The sequence below is a fragment of the Lactuca serriola genome, chromosome 4 (genome assembly GCF_051521515.1).
Source record: "Lactuca serriola cultivar US96UC23 chromosome 4, Lser_US96UC23_V15, whole genome shotgun sequence".
In the NCBI taxonomy this organism is placed as follows: Eukaryota; Viridiplantae; Streptophyta; class Magnoliopsida; order Asterales; family Asteraceae; genus Lactuca; species Lactuca serriola.
In genome coordinates, this window is record NC_136411.1 from 394,150,310 (window position 1) to 394,165,082 (window position 14,773).

The 14,773-nt window shown below is 31.4% G+C and overlaps 1 protein-coding gene and 1 long non-coding RNA gene across 2 annotated transcripts; both read right to left on the reverse strand.

The window, feature by feature from the left end:
• Window positions 1-1,313: 1,313 nt before the first annotated feature.
• Window positions 1,314-2,249, reverse strand: LOC145100826 (uncharacterized). The gene is made up of 3 exons (XR_013705264.1): window positions 2,106-2,249; window positions 1,894-2,015; window positions 1,314-1,581 (listed from the first exon to the last, which is right to left on the reverse strand). It is a non-coding gene; the product is annotated as an uncharacterized LOC145100826 (long non-coding RNA).
• A 2,040-nt stretch (window positions 2,250-4,289) lies between these two features.
• On the reverse strand, window positions 4,290-13,925 carry RCK (DNA helicase ROCK-N-ROLLERS). Its single transcript, XM_079035557.1, has 27 exons — window positions 13,727-13,925; window positions 12,931-13,021; window positions 12,427-12,610; window positions 12,016-12,177; window positions 11,699-11,936; window positions 11,580-11,616; window positions 11,462-11,508; window positions 10,903-10,940; window positions 10,734-10,755; window positions 10,428-10,640; window positions 10,188-10,344; window positions 10,061-10,112; window positions 9,525-9,596; window positions 9,392-9,441; window positions 9,192-9,309; window positions 9,048-9,111; window positions 8,883-8,966; window positions 8,675-8,800; window positions 8,396-8,592; window positions 7,536-7,724; window positions 7,179-7,430; window positions 7,065-7,114; window positions 6,303-6,320; window positions 6,114-6,196; window positions 5,834-6,032; window positions 5,394-5,431; window positions 4,290-5,043 (listed from the first exon to the last, which is right to left on the reverse strand). The coding sequence occupies exons 2-27, from the start codon at window positions 12,996-12,998 to the stop codon at window positions 4,478-4,480; spliced, it is 3,324 nt and encodes a 1,107-aa protein (XP_078891683.1). The 5' UTR covers window positions 12,999-13,021; window positions 13,727-13,925; the 3' UTR covers window positions 4,290-4,477.
• Between the last annotated feature and the right edge of the window lie 848 nt (window positions 13,926-14,773).

The window sequence follows — 14,773 nt, forward strand, 5'->3', positions numbered from 1 at the left end:
TAGCAAAAAGATAGCAAAGCAAAAACAATTAGTTTATCAGAGGATTTAACATCCACTTATTTCAATTCCTTCTAAATTTCTGATTTTTATCCAATTGAACGAAAAATAAATAATTGAATCAAATAAAAACTCTTTCTTGTACTTATTGGTTCCGAAAAGAAACATATTTTTATATGTCCACAACACCCATATTAAAGTAAAGCAACCGAGTCGATAGTGACCCCACATGGCCACATGACATCAATCCACTACATCAAATCGGAAATAGAACCAAGATGCCAATTTTAGCCAAAGCTCTCGAGCTAACATATAATTAAGGAACAAATAATTCACATCCTCTATCTCATGCTGACACGACGGACACAGAAGAGAATCAAGCTATACGTCTCTTTTATCCAAATCACTCATCGTAGGAAGTCTATCCAACATCAATCTCCAAATAAAAATATTAATTTAAATTGGAAAGAACCCATACCACCTAGCAAGTTTCAAACAAATCCAAGTCCATAGGTGTCTCCATGACCACGGACATCTCTTTAGAGTTTAGACCAGTGGCGTAGCTTGGATTTTATTTTAGGGTATATCAAATAATATATAAAATATGAATAAGTGACAAAATTCTTCAAACAATAACAAAATGTAATTATATATGATTCTTAACTAAATTGTTTATTTTAAGTTGCACATGATGTTATCTTACATCATTAAAATAATCTAAAATGAAATTTAATCGACATAAACAATAATGTATTCTCTTATACTAATTTCTAATTTTAAATGAAATAGGTCATATTACAACTCAAATTCCTTTTATTTAACATATATATATATATATATATATATATATATATATAGCTAGGTTATTTTGTTTTTTACATCTATTGTGTGCCCTACGCACAATTCTGGACCAATTGTTGAATAAAATAAATGGTCATTGATTTGAGGGTCTAGGATATTATAATAAGATAATATATATCATATAATCACACAAATTTCAGCAAAATGGTGTTTTGGTCAATTAACTTACATTAAAAAAAGAAATTTTCGGATTTTAAGGGATAATTAATTTTCTTTTTTTTTTTAAATCTGAATTGTTTAAATTAATTCAAATTTAATTCTATTATAATTTCTAATAATATCTGATTTTATTCGGTCAGAATAACAAAGAGTCAAACATAAACTAATAAATATATTTCGATTTTATTCTTGCAGAATATGGTTCATTCAATACATTTTTTAATTAACATGTTTAAAGAATTATACAACATATTGGTAAGAATAACATTTTCTAAAGAATATAGATTATGTTTTTTAAGAATTACTAAAAACATTAATTCGTAAATAATAAGACTAAAAAATTATTACAATCATTCTGAAAAAAAAAATGATTAATAATGGTTTAAGAATTACATTTATTCTTAAAGATTAAAACCAAGAATGGTTAAAAAATAAAAATAAAAACATCAAAATCCAAAAACAAAACACTAATCTATTTTGAAAGAATACATTCTGACAGAATACATTCTGCTAAAATACTCTCGTTCTCCATGTTTTCTTCTTTTTCAACATCAATGGTTGCTTCTTCAAAATTTATATCCAAAAAAAAAAACATAATCAACTTTAAACTATAAATTCTAATAGAATGTGTTAGACATTAAAGATTTTTAATTTATTCTAACCGATTACGAGTTAAACAAATATACTTGATCACATACATATATAAAGACATCTTGCCAGATTTATACAGCTTTAGAATCTGTCAAGATTGTCCCAATAAGAAACCTAATGATATATATTATTTAATTATTTAATTATATAGATATAGATAAAAAAAAAAAAAAAAAAAAAAAAAAAAAAAAAAAGCCATGTGTCGCCATTCACCAAAAGCAATACCTTGGAAGGCCATGTAGAATGAGAATGGTTGTAATCTCACATATACGTGTCACTTTATATGGCTATGTTCTCATGTTTGGGACCCAATTGATTCCAATCTCAGTTCTTGCTTGCCTCGAAACCTACAACACCAATAAAATTCAACAAAAATATAACATTCATATCATTCATTGCTAAAATAGTAAAATCTATGAAACTTTATAAATACTTACTGTACTAATTGTTTGTTCCTCAGAAAGGCTTAGTCGTCTGGTCTCCGGCATGTGGTATTACATGAGAAAAAAAATATGAACGAGATAGAAGGCTGATCGGCGTTCAAAGAAAATTGGGTCTAGGTTTAGAAGAAGATGGTTGGTTCATGGTTGTATACGTTTTGTGCTAATTTATAGGATATTTTTCTTTTTCCTAATTAATAAAATAGTAATAATGTGTAATTGTCATTATAGTTTTGTTATATTAGTTATCTATCATAATTAAATATGTCAAGATTACTATGATATCCTTAAATGATTTATTTAATAATTTATTATTTCTTAAATTTGCATTGGTGCATACATACACACAATAGTTGTTAAAAACATTTTAACCTATATATATATATATATATATATATATATATATATATATATATATATATATATATATATATATAACCTTAATTTTGTGTTGGTGGACCAAAACTCACTCTTACCCTATATTGGTTACGCCCCTTCCTTTAGACCCAATCGACCAAAAAAATAAATAAATAAATAAATAAATAAATAAATATATATATATATATATATATATATATATATATATATATATATATATATATATATATATATATATATATATATATATATATATATATATATATCGGTATAATTACAAGAATGCCCATTTTAAAATTTAATATTTATAGTGTGAGAGTTAGTGAACAAACCATTTTTTTTATTGAACACCGGTTAGTTGTGAATTTCAAAAGAAAAATCAAAATCGCTTCCTATCATTTAAAAAAAAAAATCCTTATTTCGAAATAACTTTTTTCTTTAATTTTTTTTAAGGTTTCTTTTGGGCACCAATTGTTGTGTATGGAGAAAAATTGTTGTATACAAATCATCTTCTTTTTGTGATGGGAATCAATTTGTTTTTTTTTAATATGAAATTGATTGTCTTTTTGTGATTAGCAAAAAAGCATGGTAATTTTGTTAAATATCATATTTTATCCCTTGTATTTTTCTCCGAAATGAAATTTACATTTTTTGTTCTTTTTGTGATGGGAATCAATTTGTTTTTTTTTTTTTAATATGAAATTGATTGTCTATTTGTGATTAGCAAAAAAGCATGGTAATTTTGTTAAATATCATATTTTATCCCTTGTATTTTTCTCCAAAATGAAATTTACATTTTTTGTGCTCTTTTGTCGATCGTTAAATTTGGTTCTACAAGACAAGCCAAATCATGAGCGTTGGCTTGAGATGTTGAGATGTGAATGTGATACATGGCCCATACATACTCAAGCTTTGTGTCTATATAAAAAAAGGCAACCACAACTAATAAAAGATCTAATGATTCTAATCTAATATCTCAGACCAAATATCTTTAAGTATAATAGAACTTCCAATTTCTCAAAACTCTTACCAACCAAAATACATGTCGGTTGATTTTCGTGTTTTAGACCGATTTATAGGTTCACGTCCATGTTTGGCTCCGAGCATTCAATGCTCATGTTGACAAATGTCTCCATCACATGTTTTATAATATCATTTGAATGGATTTTTAATTAAAGAAGCCTAAAATATACTTTTTAAAATCCACACTAAAATATCCAATCCAACAAAATAAAATCTCTTCTTTTGAAATGTAATTGAGAGACCTTTGTAACCAAAACATAAATAAAAACAAGGATACTATACTCAAAGGTCATAAAAATTAAAAAGTTCTCAAAATTTTCTAAATAGGAGACCTTATATAATAATATAAAATCAAATAAGACTAGTTAAATTTTCAATTGACGCCACTTATATAGAATCCGTCAAAGTAGAAAGATAAAAAGAAAATTCAAAATTATAAGTTAATTAAGTTTCAAAAGAAAATACCCATTCAACTTTATCACTTATATCCAATCTGTCCAAATTTTTGCACGGGGACCATTTCTATAAGCTCTGTGAAACAGAGGGACCATTTCTGTTATTTTCCTATTAGGCCATAGGCAGGGACTATTTATGTAATTTTGTGAAACACGTCACCATTTCTGCAATTCTGCTATCGGGAAGGGACCACTTCTGAAAATTTTGTGGAATGCAAAGACCATTTCTGTATTTTTGTGAAACTCAAGGATCATTTCTGCAATTGTGTGAAACATAGGGACCATTTTGTGAAATATAGTGATTCTTGAAAGTTGAAACTCATCATAGAATAGAAACCCTGTTAGTTTCAAAACTTTTAACAAAATAACAACTGTAAGTCTGTAAGTACTAAAGTACCCCTTAAATGTTCCAAGTATACACGAAAGTCTAAACTAACCCATGAAGACACAATGTATCAATGCAGTTTCTTATTCCAAGGCATCAAGCTATATGTTTTATAGTGTAAAAAACATTTAAAGAAACGAAAAGACACTTTTGAAACCAAGAAAAGGATCTGTTACCTGTCTCTTTTCGGTTTCTGTTGCCAATGAGCATAATTGTCTGTTTGCTAGACTTGGAGACTTAGGATGGTACTCTCGGGGTTTCATAGGTTGCAAATCCAAAACGATTGACTTTGTGTCTGCGAATAAGTCAAAATTAGTAACGGTTGACTTAGTGGTCAACGTCTTGATTTCATCAACTCGAGGGAAGCTTTTGGCTTTCTTTCTTATATGATCAAATATCGTCTCTCCAGTTAGTGTGTTGTTTTTACTGTTTCTGTGTGGCTCGCTTGATTGAAATTCTTCTTCACATGGATTGGCTGAAAATTCTGAAGTGTCATCGAGTGCCAGGTGTCGCTCGCGTGTACGCTTTCTGATGAGACTTAATGTCTCTAGAGATGGAGGGCATTCAGTAGTTGGTGTGGTTGTAAAGGAAGGTAAGCTTTTGGCCTTTTCACGAATGTGATCGAAAACAGTTCTCTCATTAATGATTTTGCAATCATCATCATCATCATTCTCAATCTCAACAACAGGCTCACCTATAGAAACCATATTTAGTAATTAGCATGCACTGTTAACTTGATAAATTAACTACAAAAACAGATTTTCAAAAGTAAGGGATAATGATTTATGTGTGAATAAAATGTTCTTTTTACATAAGGTCTGTTCTTTTTTTTCCTGGACTGAATAAACCGTCTAAATGAGTTAGTGTCTGAGCACATTAAGGCATGTCTTTTTGGCTTAACTCATTAAGTCATTCTGTCTAGACTAAGTCAAAAGTAACAACCATATCCAGCTGTCAGATTAAGTGCTTAATCCATTAAGCTTATAAAGTCAAGTCTCAAAAATAAGTATATCTGTGACAGTATTGGAAAGAAGGAAACATTACCTTCATCTGAATCTTCATCTAAGAGTTTGAAACTGGGTCTGCTCACCAAAAGGAAAAAAATTAATCAGTAAATGTAATAGTGTTAAATGCAATAAATAGCAATGTACTTTGATTGATTTGTTTATTATAGCATCTCACTTTCATTTCTTCCTATCAAAACATTGTACTTAGAATAATCTATCCAGTTATATCAATGTCATCCAAACACAACGGTTTTCACTGTTATAACTGAACGAGGTAGATTTTTCAAAGTTTAATGTCCTAATAGAAAAATATTTTGAAAGTACAATGCCTTAGTTAAAAAAAAATTAAAGTCCAATGCTGTAATGAAAAGAAATGGAAGTAGGATGCTACAATACACAAAGAAATGAAAGTATGTTGCTATTTCTTGCATATAAACCAATGGAATACTGATAAGATTTATATGGTTAAGAGCATACATGGAAGCTTCTTCGTTTTTGGATTTTAATGATTTCTGAGACCTGCCAGCTGGAACTTGGGGTGAATCATTGTTTTCGGGGTCAATTATGCAGACATCAGTTGATGGAGGCAATGAGAGTTTTTTTGTTCCATGTTTATGATAGATATTTGAGCTAATATCCTTCATTAGTATAACCTTTTGGTGTAGGTCAATACCAACTGCATGAAATCAAATCAACACTGAAATGAGTGAAAATAGATCAAAGTCAGAAATAAGGAATTAACAAGATGAAACTTCACTGAATTCTTCGAAGATTAGATCTGCCTTAACAGTTAGCTTCCCTTGCAAATGGCTTGTAACTAGTATTGTTGCACTGTATGGGCTGTGCACATAGATAATTACATAATTATAAAAATAATAATTGTTGCAAATAAGTTAAGAATATACTTAAAGAAGGATTATTTGGTGGAAGGAAACGTCTTCAAAACCTTGTGAATTCTTCCACTCTGCAGAAACAAATTAGAAAACAGTAAGTCACTATTGCAACATAATGTATCAAAGATGCCTGAAGCATTATCATAGCAATCATATGAACATAACTTCTGTCTTTTTCTATGATAGCATCCTATTTTCATTTCTTTCTACTACAAAATTATACTTTCAACTTTTTCTTAGGGTCTAATGTGAGAAATAGCAACATACTTTCATTATTTATTAGAGTATTATAAGTTATAACCTCCTACTTTCAAATCTTTCTGTTACAACATTATACTTTCAGTCTTTTCTTATTAAGGCGACACACTTTGAGAAATCTTACCAAATATAACAATGTACTTCCAAAAAATTTCTTATCAGGACATTGTACTTTCAACATATTATCCAATTATATTCATGCAAATTGCTTTGTGTTTGAATGACAATGCTATAATTGGGTGGATTTTTCAAAGTTCAGTGCTGTAATAGGAATAAATGAAAGTGTGATGCTATAATAAACAAATCAATCAAAGTAGGTTGCTATATCTTGCATTTAACACTTTTCTTATTGAGACATTATATTATGAAGAATCCACCCAATTATAGCAGTGAAAATTGTTTAGTATTTGAATGGCATTGCTATAACCGGATAGGTTTTTCAAAGTACAATGCTGTAATAGGAAGAAATTAGATTTAGATGCGAATAATAAACAGCTCAATGAAAGTATATTGCTATTTATCGCTTTAAACCGTGGTTCAAATTCCAGTTTTATTACCTTATTTTCTCATGGAAAACTATCAAGTTATCCTCCTCTGTAGCAACAACCTGTGAAAACAAAAGTAGTGTTTAAAAAGTAATATATTCCAAAAATATGTTCCTAATCACATACCACATCAGCATAATGTCGTTTATTTGTTTGTGGTGACTCTGACAATCTGGTTAATGTCATAACCAGTTTTGACTTTCCATAATTTGGACATGTCATCTCCTCAAGTTTCATATCTACTTTTGGTGGAAGTGACAACAGTGATTCCTTAATGTGGTTTCCAAATGGGAACTTTCTACCAGTAACCATCTCTATTTTCCTTGGGTCTGCTTCAGAAAGGGTCTCAAATGACTTTACTCCCATAGATTGTAAGGCCTGAACAAAAAATAAAGGATTAATTGTGGTGTATACAAACTACAAAGGTTAAAATTGTAATTTTGTTGTATAGATTTTGAAATTTTAAAAAAGATGGAGTAATACCTTTGCTGTCACCATACCAATGCCTGGTAATTGTTTCAGAAGATATGGACTGTCTTCCCAGAGTTTTTGATGTAAAGATTTTGCTAAAAGGCTTGAATTCAAAGCTCCTTTGTAATTCTTTTTATATATAAAATACTCTTTCATGCATTTTGCAATCCGACAACCATTTGAACAAACGGAGTTCGTATCCTGTAGGCCATTTAATGTTATATGAAAGCGATAAAAAAGTAAACTACATTTTTGGTCCCTGAGTATTTTTTCAAGTAAAATGACTATATTTTGGTCCTTAACTCCTTATTTGGGGTTTTTGTAATGTTTTTGGTCCATCTTTCAAGTAAAATGACTATATTTTTGGGACCAAAATTGCCAATAATCGGCTATACTCGAGGACAAAAATTAGTCATTTTAATGGTAATAGGGACCAAAAACTTTACAAGAACCTCAAGTAAGGACCATGAATGCAAGTAAAACCTTTGTGGGACCAAAGTTGTAAAAATCAACTGTACTCAGTGACTAAAAATGTAACTTACACAAGATAAAAACTTCATAACTTTATAAAGAGTAAATTACATTTTTGGTCCCTGAGTATAGCTGATATTTGAAATTTTGATCCGAAAAGAGTTTTCTTGTAAATACAGTCCTTATAATGTATATGGTCGGTCCTCTTCCAAGTAAAATGATTATCTTTGGTCCCCGAGTATAGCTGATTTTTGCAAATTTTGGTCCCAAAACAGTCATTTTACTTGGAACATGGAGCAAACACGTTACAAAATCTCAAATAAGAGCCAAATTTGAAAAAATCAGCTATATTCCAGAACCAAAAATGTAAATTACTCCTTTAGAAATTTGAAAAATCTAACCTGGGTAAGAGATAAGTCATGGGCTGTAGGATCTCCAGTCAAACAATCATTTACCAAAATAAATAGCTTCTCTTCTCTGGTTTGTATGCGTTTTTTCTTCTTCCCTTTATCTCCAAGAACATGAAACCGAAGCCTACCATCTTTATCATTATTTATGTCATTCAGAAGCTTCTTCTCATTCCTCCTTAATTGTATCCCTTCATTCAAGGAAACAAAGTCAGCTGAGCTCCATCATATTATTTATTTACATTTAATATAATCAGTTAAATAAATACATACAGGATATTTCCTCTGCGCGACAAACAATATTAAGTGCATCTTCTATGCTGCAATTTGCAGGAGCTTTCATAATGTGTTTCATCGTGTCAAATTTCAAATAATACTTTGTCATCAACCTTCCAGGTTCTGCAGATACATGAAATATATAAAACATATGTATATGTATGCATGGGGTATAATATATAATAGTTTTATAGAGTAAAGATACCAAGAGGCTTCAAGATAAAACCATCTTCCTCAGTCAAGATCATTTGGTACTCTGATAACTCTTTGACTTTTTGAACACAGACCTCTGGAATATATATATTATAAAATGAGTCAGAAACTGACATAGATGCAAATAATGTAAAACTTGATTTTTGTACTGAAATACCTTGTATATGCTTCTCTATATGGATACCAGATAATTCTTTCTTTATTGCATAGTTTTGAGGGTTCTAACATAAAAACGGAGGTTTTAGAAATATATGAATAACAAAAAATAAGTTGACATTTGCTAGAGCATTATATTAACAACCTTTTTCATTCTCACATACAAATATGAGCATTTGATCCATTCTATTGCCCTTGTTATATCTGGAATAGTCAACTGAACCACCTCTGCAACTAGATGTTCAGTAACACAGGAAAGTAATCTGAACAGAAAATGGACAAGATACATAAATTTTAGAGACTGTAAATCACTTGAAAATTAGCTAAAAGATCTTGTAAACTTACTGAGACTCAACCAGTTCACATCCACCTAGTAGGTTCTCGTATAAATGGACCTAAATTCATATTTTAAAAAACATATCATCTATCAGAAAAGGTAGCACAACTAATATGTGTGTGTGTGTTTGTGTATGTTTACTGTTTCTCTTCTTGTCATGATTATGACCATTCCAGTATCATCAAATGGTGGGCGCCCTGCCCTCCCACACATCTGCACAACCAAAAAGGGATGGCTATCAGTACATTATTAGTATGGGTAAAATGGTCACTTAGTCTCATTCAAACCTAACCTTTTAGGCTTTTACTTATTTGTTTTTCTTTTTTTCCTCCCAACTCCTCTCATGTTATAATTGATTAGTATTGTTAAATTGATGGATGTGGAATGTAGGGGTAAAATGGTCATTTAGTCTCATTCAAACGATTTATTTAGTCTAGAGAAGAAACAAACCTTATGTATACAAAACTTATGATTACTATTTTTAAATTGATGGATATCGTGAAATTTGTTTTTGGAATGTAAGGGTAAAATGGTCATTTAGACGGTTTATTTAGTCTAGAAACGTCTGAAAAGAAACAAACCTTATGAATACAACACTTTATCCAGATAAACATGATTACCCATTGAGCCAGTTTAACCATACATGAGTTGATGAAGTGGACAGATAAGTGGCAAACCTGAAGTATCATTGATCGATCATATTCCATGTAAGTTCCTTTCTCCTTGTTGCTGTTAAAAAGAAAAGAAAATAAGTATGGAAAGAGTTAAATGATTAGCCATTAAGAAAAGCAGGTGTAGACATACAAGTGTTGTGTTGATTTGATTATAACTGTATGTGCTGGTAGGTTAATTCCATGGGCAAGGGTGTTTGTGGTGCATAGAACTCGAAGATCACCATTGAGAAAGAGACCTTCAATCAGACTGCGATCCTTTGGGGAAAGTCCACCATTGTGATAACCAACTGAGCAATGAAAATTGTGCCAACTTTATGTAATCTAATTTTTTATTTTTTTCCTTTGATTGTAAATAATGTAATTCACTTACCGCCATAAAGGATGTAAGACTGCATCTGTTTGTCACCACATGAGAGTGAAGCTTCCCTCAACCTTTCTTGCTGATCCATGCTTTTGATGAATGGGTTTGAATATCCATGGGTCATAACAGTATGGGCCAGCCTTTGTGCTGCTTCTTGTGCCCCTTTTCTTGTAGAGCAAAATACCAGTGCAGATTTTCCACTAGAATATTGCATAAGGAGATCTGCATTTCAGGGTTTTTTTTTTTTTGTTAATTTAGGGTTTTGATTATTGAAAATTATAGGCATAAGATCTGCATTTTAGAGTCTATACTTACCAAAGATGTAGTTTTGAAGCCGCTGAATCACAAAAAGAAAGAAATGGAAAGGGTTAGTGAGTTGTAAGTATTCATGTTATTGTTATTTATAGTGAAAAAGATAGAACTGATATTTAGTGAAAAGGTTGAGTAAAGCGAAGTTTATAATACAAGAGCATGAAGCACTTGCCTTCTCAAAAAGGAAGTCATTTTTGGCTGGGGTGTAGCCTGCAAGGAAAAAAAGTTCCACATTAAGCAAAAGGGTTATATGCAAGGAACAATAAAGTACTTCTATAGATTTGTTTGTTATAGCATCCTACTTTCATTTTTTCCTATAAAAACATTCTACTTGAAAAAATCTACCCAATTATAAAATTATATCCAAATACAAAGCAATGTTCACTGGTATACTTGAATAGAATTTTCAGAGTAGAATAAAACTGTAAGTACAATGCTGTAATTGAGTAGATTTTTCAAAGTACAATGCGTTGACAAGAATAAAGTTGAAAGTACAATGCTCTGGTATATAGAAATGTAAGTATGATGCTCTAATACACAAAATAAATTAAAAGAACGTTGTTATTTCTTGCATTTAGCCCTTAAGCAAATGACCAACAAAAAAGACAGCTATGAAGTATGGTGTGGCTTAACAAACAATCAGACCTGGATTTGTATTTGCATGAAATTCTAAATGGATTTAAAGCACTTAAGCAAACAAATCAAAAATAATATTTGATGAGAGTGATTACCAAAAACTTTAGTAGTCAGCTTTACAGGTCTCATTTCCTCACCAAACCTGTACAAATGGTAAAAAGCCATTCCATTAGGAAACTATAACACTCATTCATTGAATGATATCACATATACCTTTTGATTCCTTGGATAGGAACCATAAGCCATTCAGCTGCAGGAGTCAAACATGGTCAAAAGATTACAACAAAGTGTGACTAATTTGAAGGCATGATGGAGAAAGTAAATAACTTTACCAAGGTCATCAATATTGGGAATTGTTGCAGAAACAGCTAGGAAACGCACATGGGCCAATGGACTTGTTTCCATTTGAGGACTTCGACTAATCATTTTGATTCTACTAACAATTGCCTCTAAAGCTGCTCCACGAGGATCATTTAACAAATGAACTTCATCAATAAGTACTAGTGATATATCGCTAAAAAAACTTAGGCCACCATCTTTGATGCCAAATCTAGTCACTGCATCAAACTTCTGCAGATGAACATCTGTAAGTGTTATGAAATATGATGGAAAAGGAAAGTACACAAGTAAATCTATATACAATCACAACCTCAGGAGTAGTCAATACGATATCTGCCTCTTGTATGCTCTTTATATTGTAAGATTCATTATCCCCAGTCAGCTCCAAGCAATTTATCCCCCATGACCCAAGCTTCTGATTCCAACTCCTGAGCTTCTCTTGTACCAAAGCTTTGGATGGGGATATATATATCTTCACACCAAAAATCCAAATAAAATAAAGGGAAATAAAACCCTTGAGCATAACAAAATATATTAATGTAAAGGGTGAAGACAAGTAGACAACACATTCCCAAGATCTAAATCATAGCAGGGTTTGAATCAGTGTGAATTGCAATATACTTATGAAGTATTAATGGTGATAACATGACATTGGGCTGAAAAACTAAATGATTATTGTGGAAATAATTCAAGAGAAAGCAAAACTTGGTATGTAGCTTACTGTTTTTAAGGTTCCCTTCGTATGAATAAATCTTCCTTCCTGGGTGATGAACTTAGATAGAAGTCGTAAGATGCATAACTCAAAAAGCACCGTCTTCCCACTTCCAGTTGGTGCTGAAATAACCATGTTGATGTCGGAGTGGAAGCAAGCAGAAAAGCATTCACTCTGCAGCGAGTTGAAATACCTGTAATTATAAGGAATCGAAAGGATGTCATTAGTAAACAGGAGAGATTATCACCAAATAGAAAACGAATAATTATTTTTGTGTTCATGGAGGTAGATATGGGGCGAGGTCTATAATCAACACTGAATTATCTTACTACTACTTGCGATAACTAGTTAACTGGTGAGATCAACTTAATAGGTATCAGAAATTGTGCATCCATTCACTACTCTGTGTAATAGCTTGCGGTGCCACACATAAATCACAGTTCCAGGCTAAAAGAGATCACACATCCGAACAACTAAATTCAAATGCAAAGTTCATTAATGTTGAAGGCATACCTGAAACTAAATGTTGCACGGAAAGGATCAGGTAGATCTGAGACAGACTTAAGTGAATACGAATCCATAGATGAGCTGATTTGCTATTGCACTGCAGCAGGCCAATGAACCAACAATAGTTATTGAATTGATTAAGATCACAGCTATATCATTATAGGTACTTGACCTGATAAATAAGCATAAACATCAACAAAGTATAAGCAGTTGCTCAGTCAAAAAAATAAAGCAGCTTAAATTGAGAAAAATTAGCTTAGAGATAGCTTCTGAAAACTGCAGGTGTGTTATAGAGACTTGCACTGTTGCACAATTATGTGATAATGCAGATTTGGCCTTGCTAGCCGAACAAATCTGGAAAAGTTGATGTTGATTTCAGATACGTTTAATTATCAGAAGGAAATGGTATCTGACTGAAAAAGTCTCACGAAGAGCTTATAATTTCTCTGAAGAGCTATTAAGCTCAATTATATTACTCTAGAACATAAAAACTACTAGCTCTTAGTGTGTACTTCTGAACAGAAAATCTGCTTCTCCACATAACCAAAGCGATTCAAGTTTTCCTGAAAATTTATCGTATACTCTCCTGATTGATCCGTTAAAAACTAGGAGCCAATCAGATTTATGGAAATTCAAAAGCAAATTAGAAAATTTGAGAAGAATTTACATGAACAGGAAAAGGAAGAGCGAGATGATTCAATCATGAAAACTATGTGAATGAACGATCGTGTGTGTGTGTGTGTGTGAGAGAGAGAGAAAGAGAGAGAGAGAGAGAGAGAGAGAGAGAGAGAGAGAGAGAGACGTTAAGGAAGAAGCTGAATAATTCGTCGGACTCGGAGTCGGTGGAATTGAGTACTTTTGGCGGGAGACAGGTTTGCGTTAGGCGAATATGGAGGAATTGAAATGGTAGATTACACATAACAGTGTTTAAAGGATCGAGCATTAGTATTAGAAGGGTTAAAGAATTTAGATTCATTCGTTCCCTCCTAATGATAAAATTTAGCAAACTTGAGTAATATAAACCAGATGCAGGAATATTGTCGGTTTGGGGCACTCCTTGATCATTTATACTGTGGGCACAGGTCAAAAATAGTTAGATGGGACTATAATCGTTACCTTGGACGTATCTACATACATTGAAAAGGTGGTCTCAGGACTATCTAAATTTTAATATTTTTTAGAAATGTTTTTAAGACCTACCTTTTGGTATTTGAAAAAAAATTAAGAAACTATCAAATTTCCAATAAGAAACCGCATGGTTTTTAGTTTTAGATTTGCCAATGTCTTGTCCTTTCTAGTTTAATCTTGTCTTAAACTAATTTAAATTATGACATTTACTTGTTGAACTTAGTATTAAAATACAACAAAACAAGACATAAGAAATCCCATTTTTAACAGCGACACCTTTAGATGCCGTCTTTAAAGGCTTCTAACCACGTTCTTGTTGGATTAGTGTCTAAGTCCATAACTATTTTAGTATGTATTTGACCCGATGGTGCATGGTCCTTTTAGGTTGTCTTCACCAAAGCAACTTGATAGGATGAATTATGGAGAGAAAGGATTAAATATGATTTATTAATATATTATGAGAATAATATATTAAAGGAGAAATCATATTGTTTAATTAATATTAGTCAAGAATTAATAAGAATTAAGTTTGTGACTAAAAGAGATTAATTAAACTTAAGGGACTGGAATTGTAATTATAAGATAATTGCAATTTGGGCTATGGATTGCCTTATATTAAGGAGTGGACGAATTCTATGGGGAAACCCATTAGAAATCGTCCAAGGCCTTTAAGGAAAGAAGTCCATGGGTTGCTTAGGGCTTAAGCATCCAAATTAGGGTT

Bases quoted from the DNA above. Each gene is read 5' to 3' on its own strand.
- RCK (XM_079035557.1), bottom strand. From the start codon at position 12,998: ATGGATTCGTATTCACTTAAGTCTGTCTCAGATCTACCTGATCCTTTC. The intron at 11,937-12,015 runs GTTGTGATTGTA...GTTCATCTGCAG, and splicing joins TCGTATTGACTACTCCTGAG to AAGTTTGATGCAGTGACTAG. The intron at 9,310-9,391 runs GTAAGTTTACAA...TTTTCTGTTCAG, and splicing joins TGTGAACTGGTTGAGTCTCA to ATTACTTTCCTGTGTTACTG.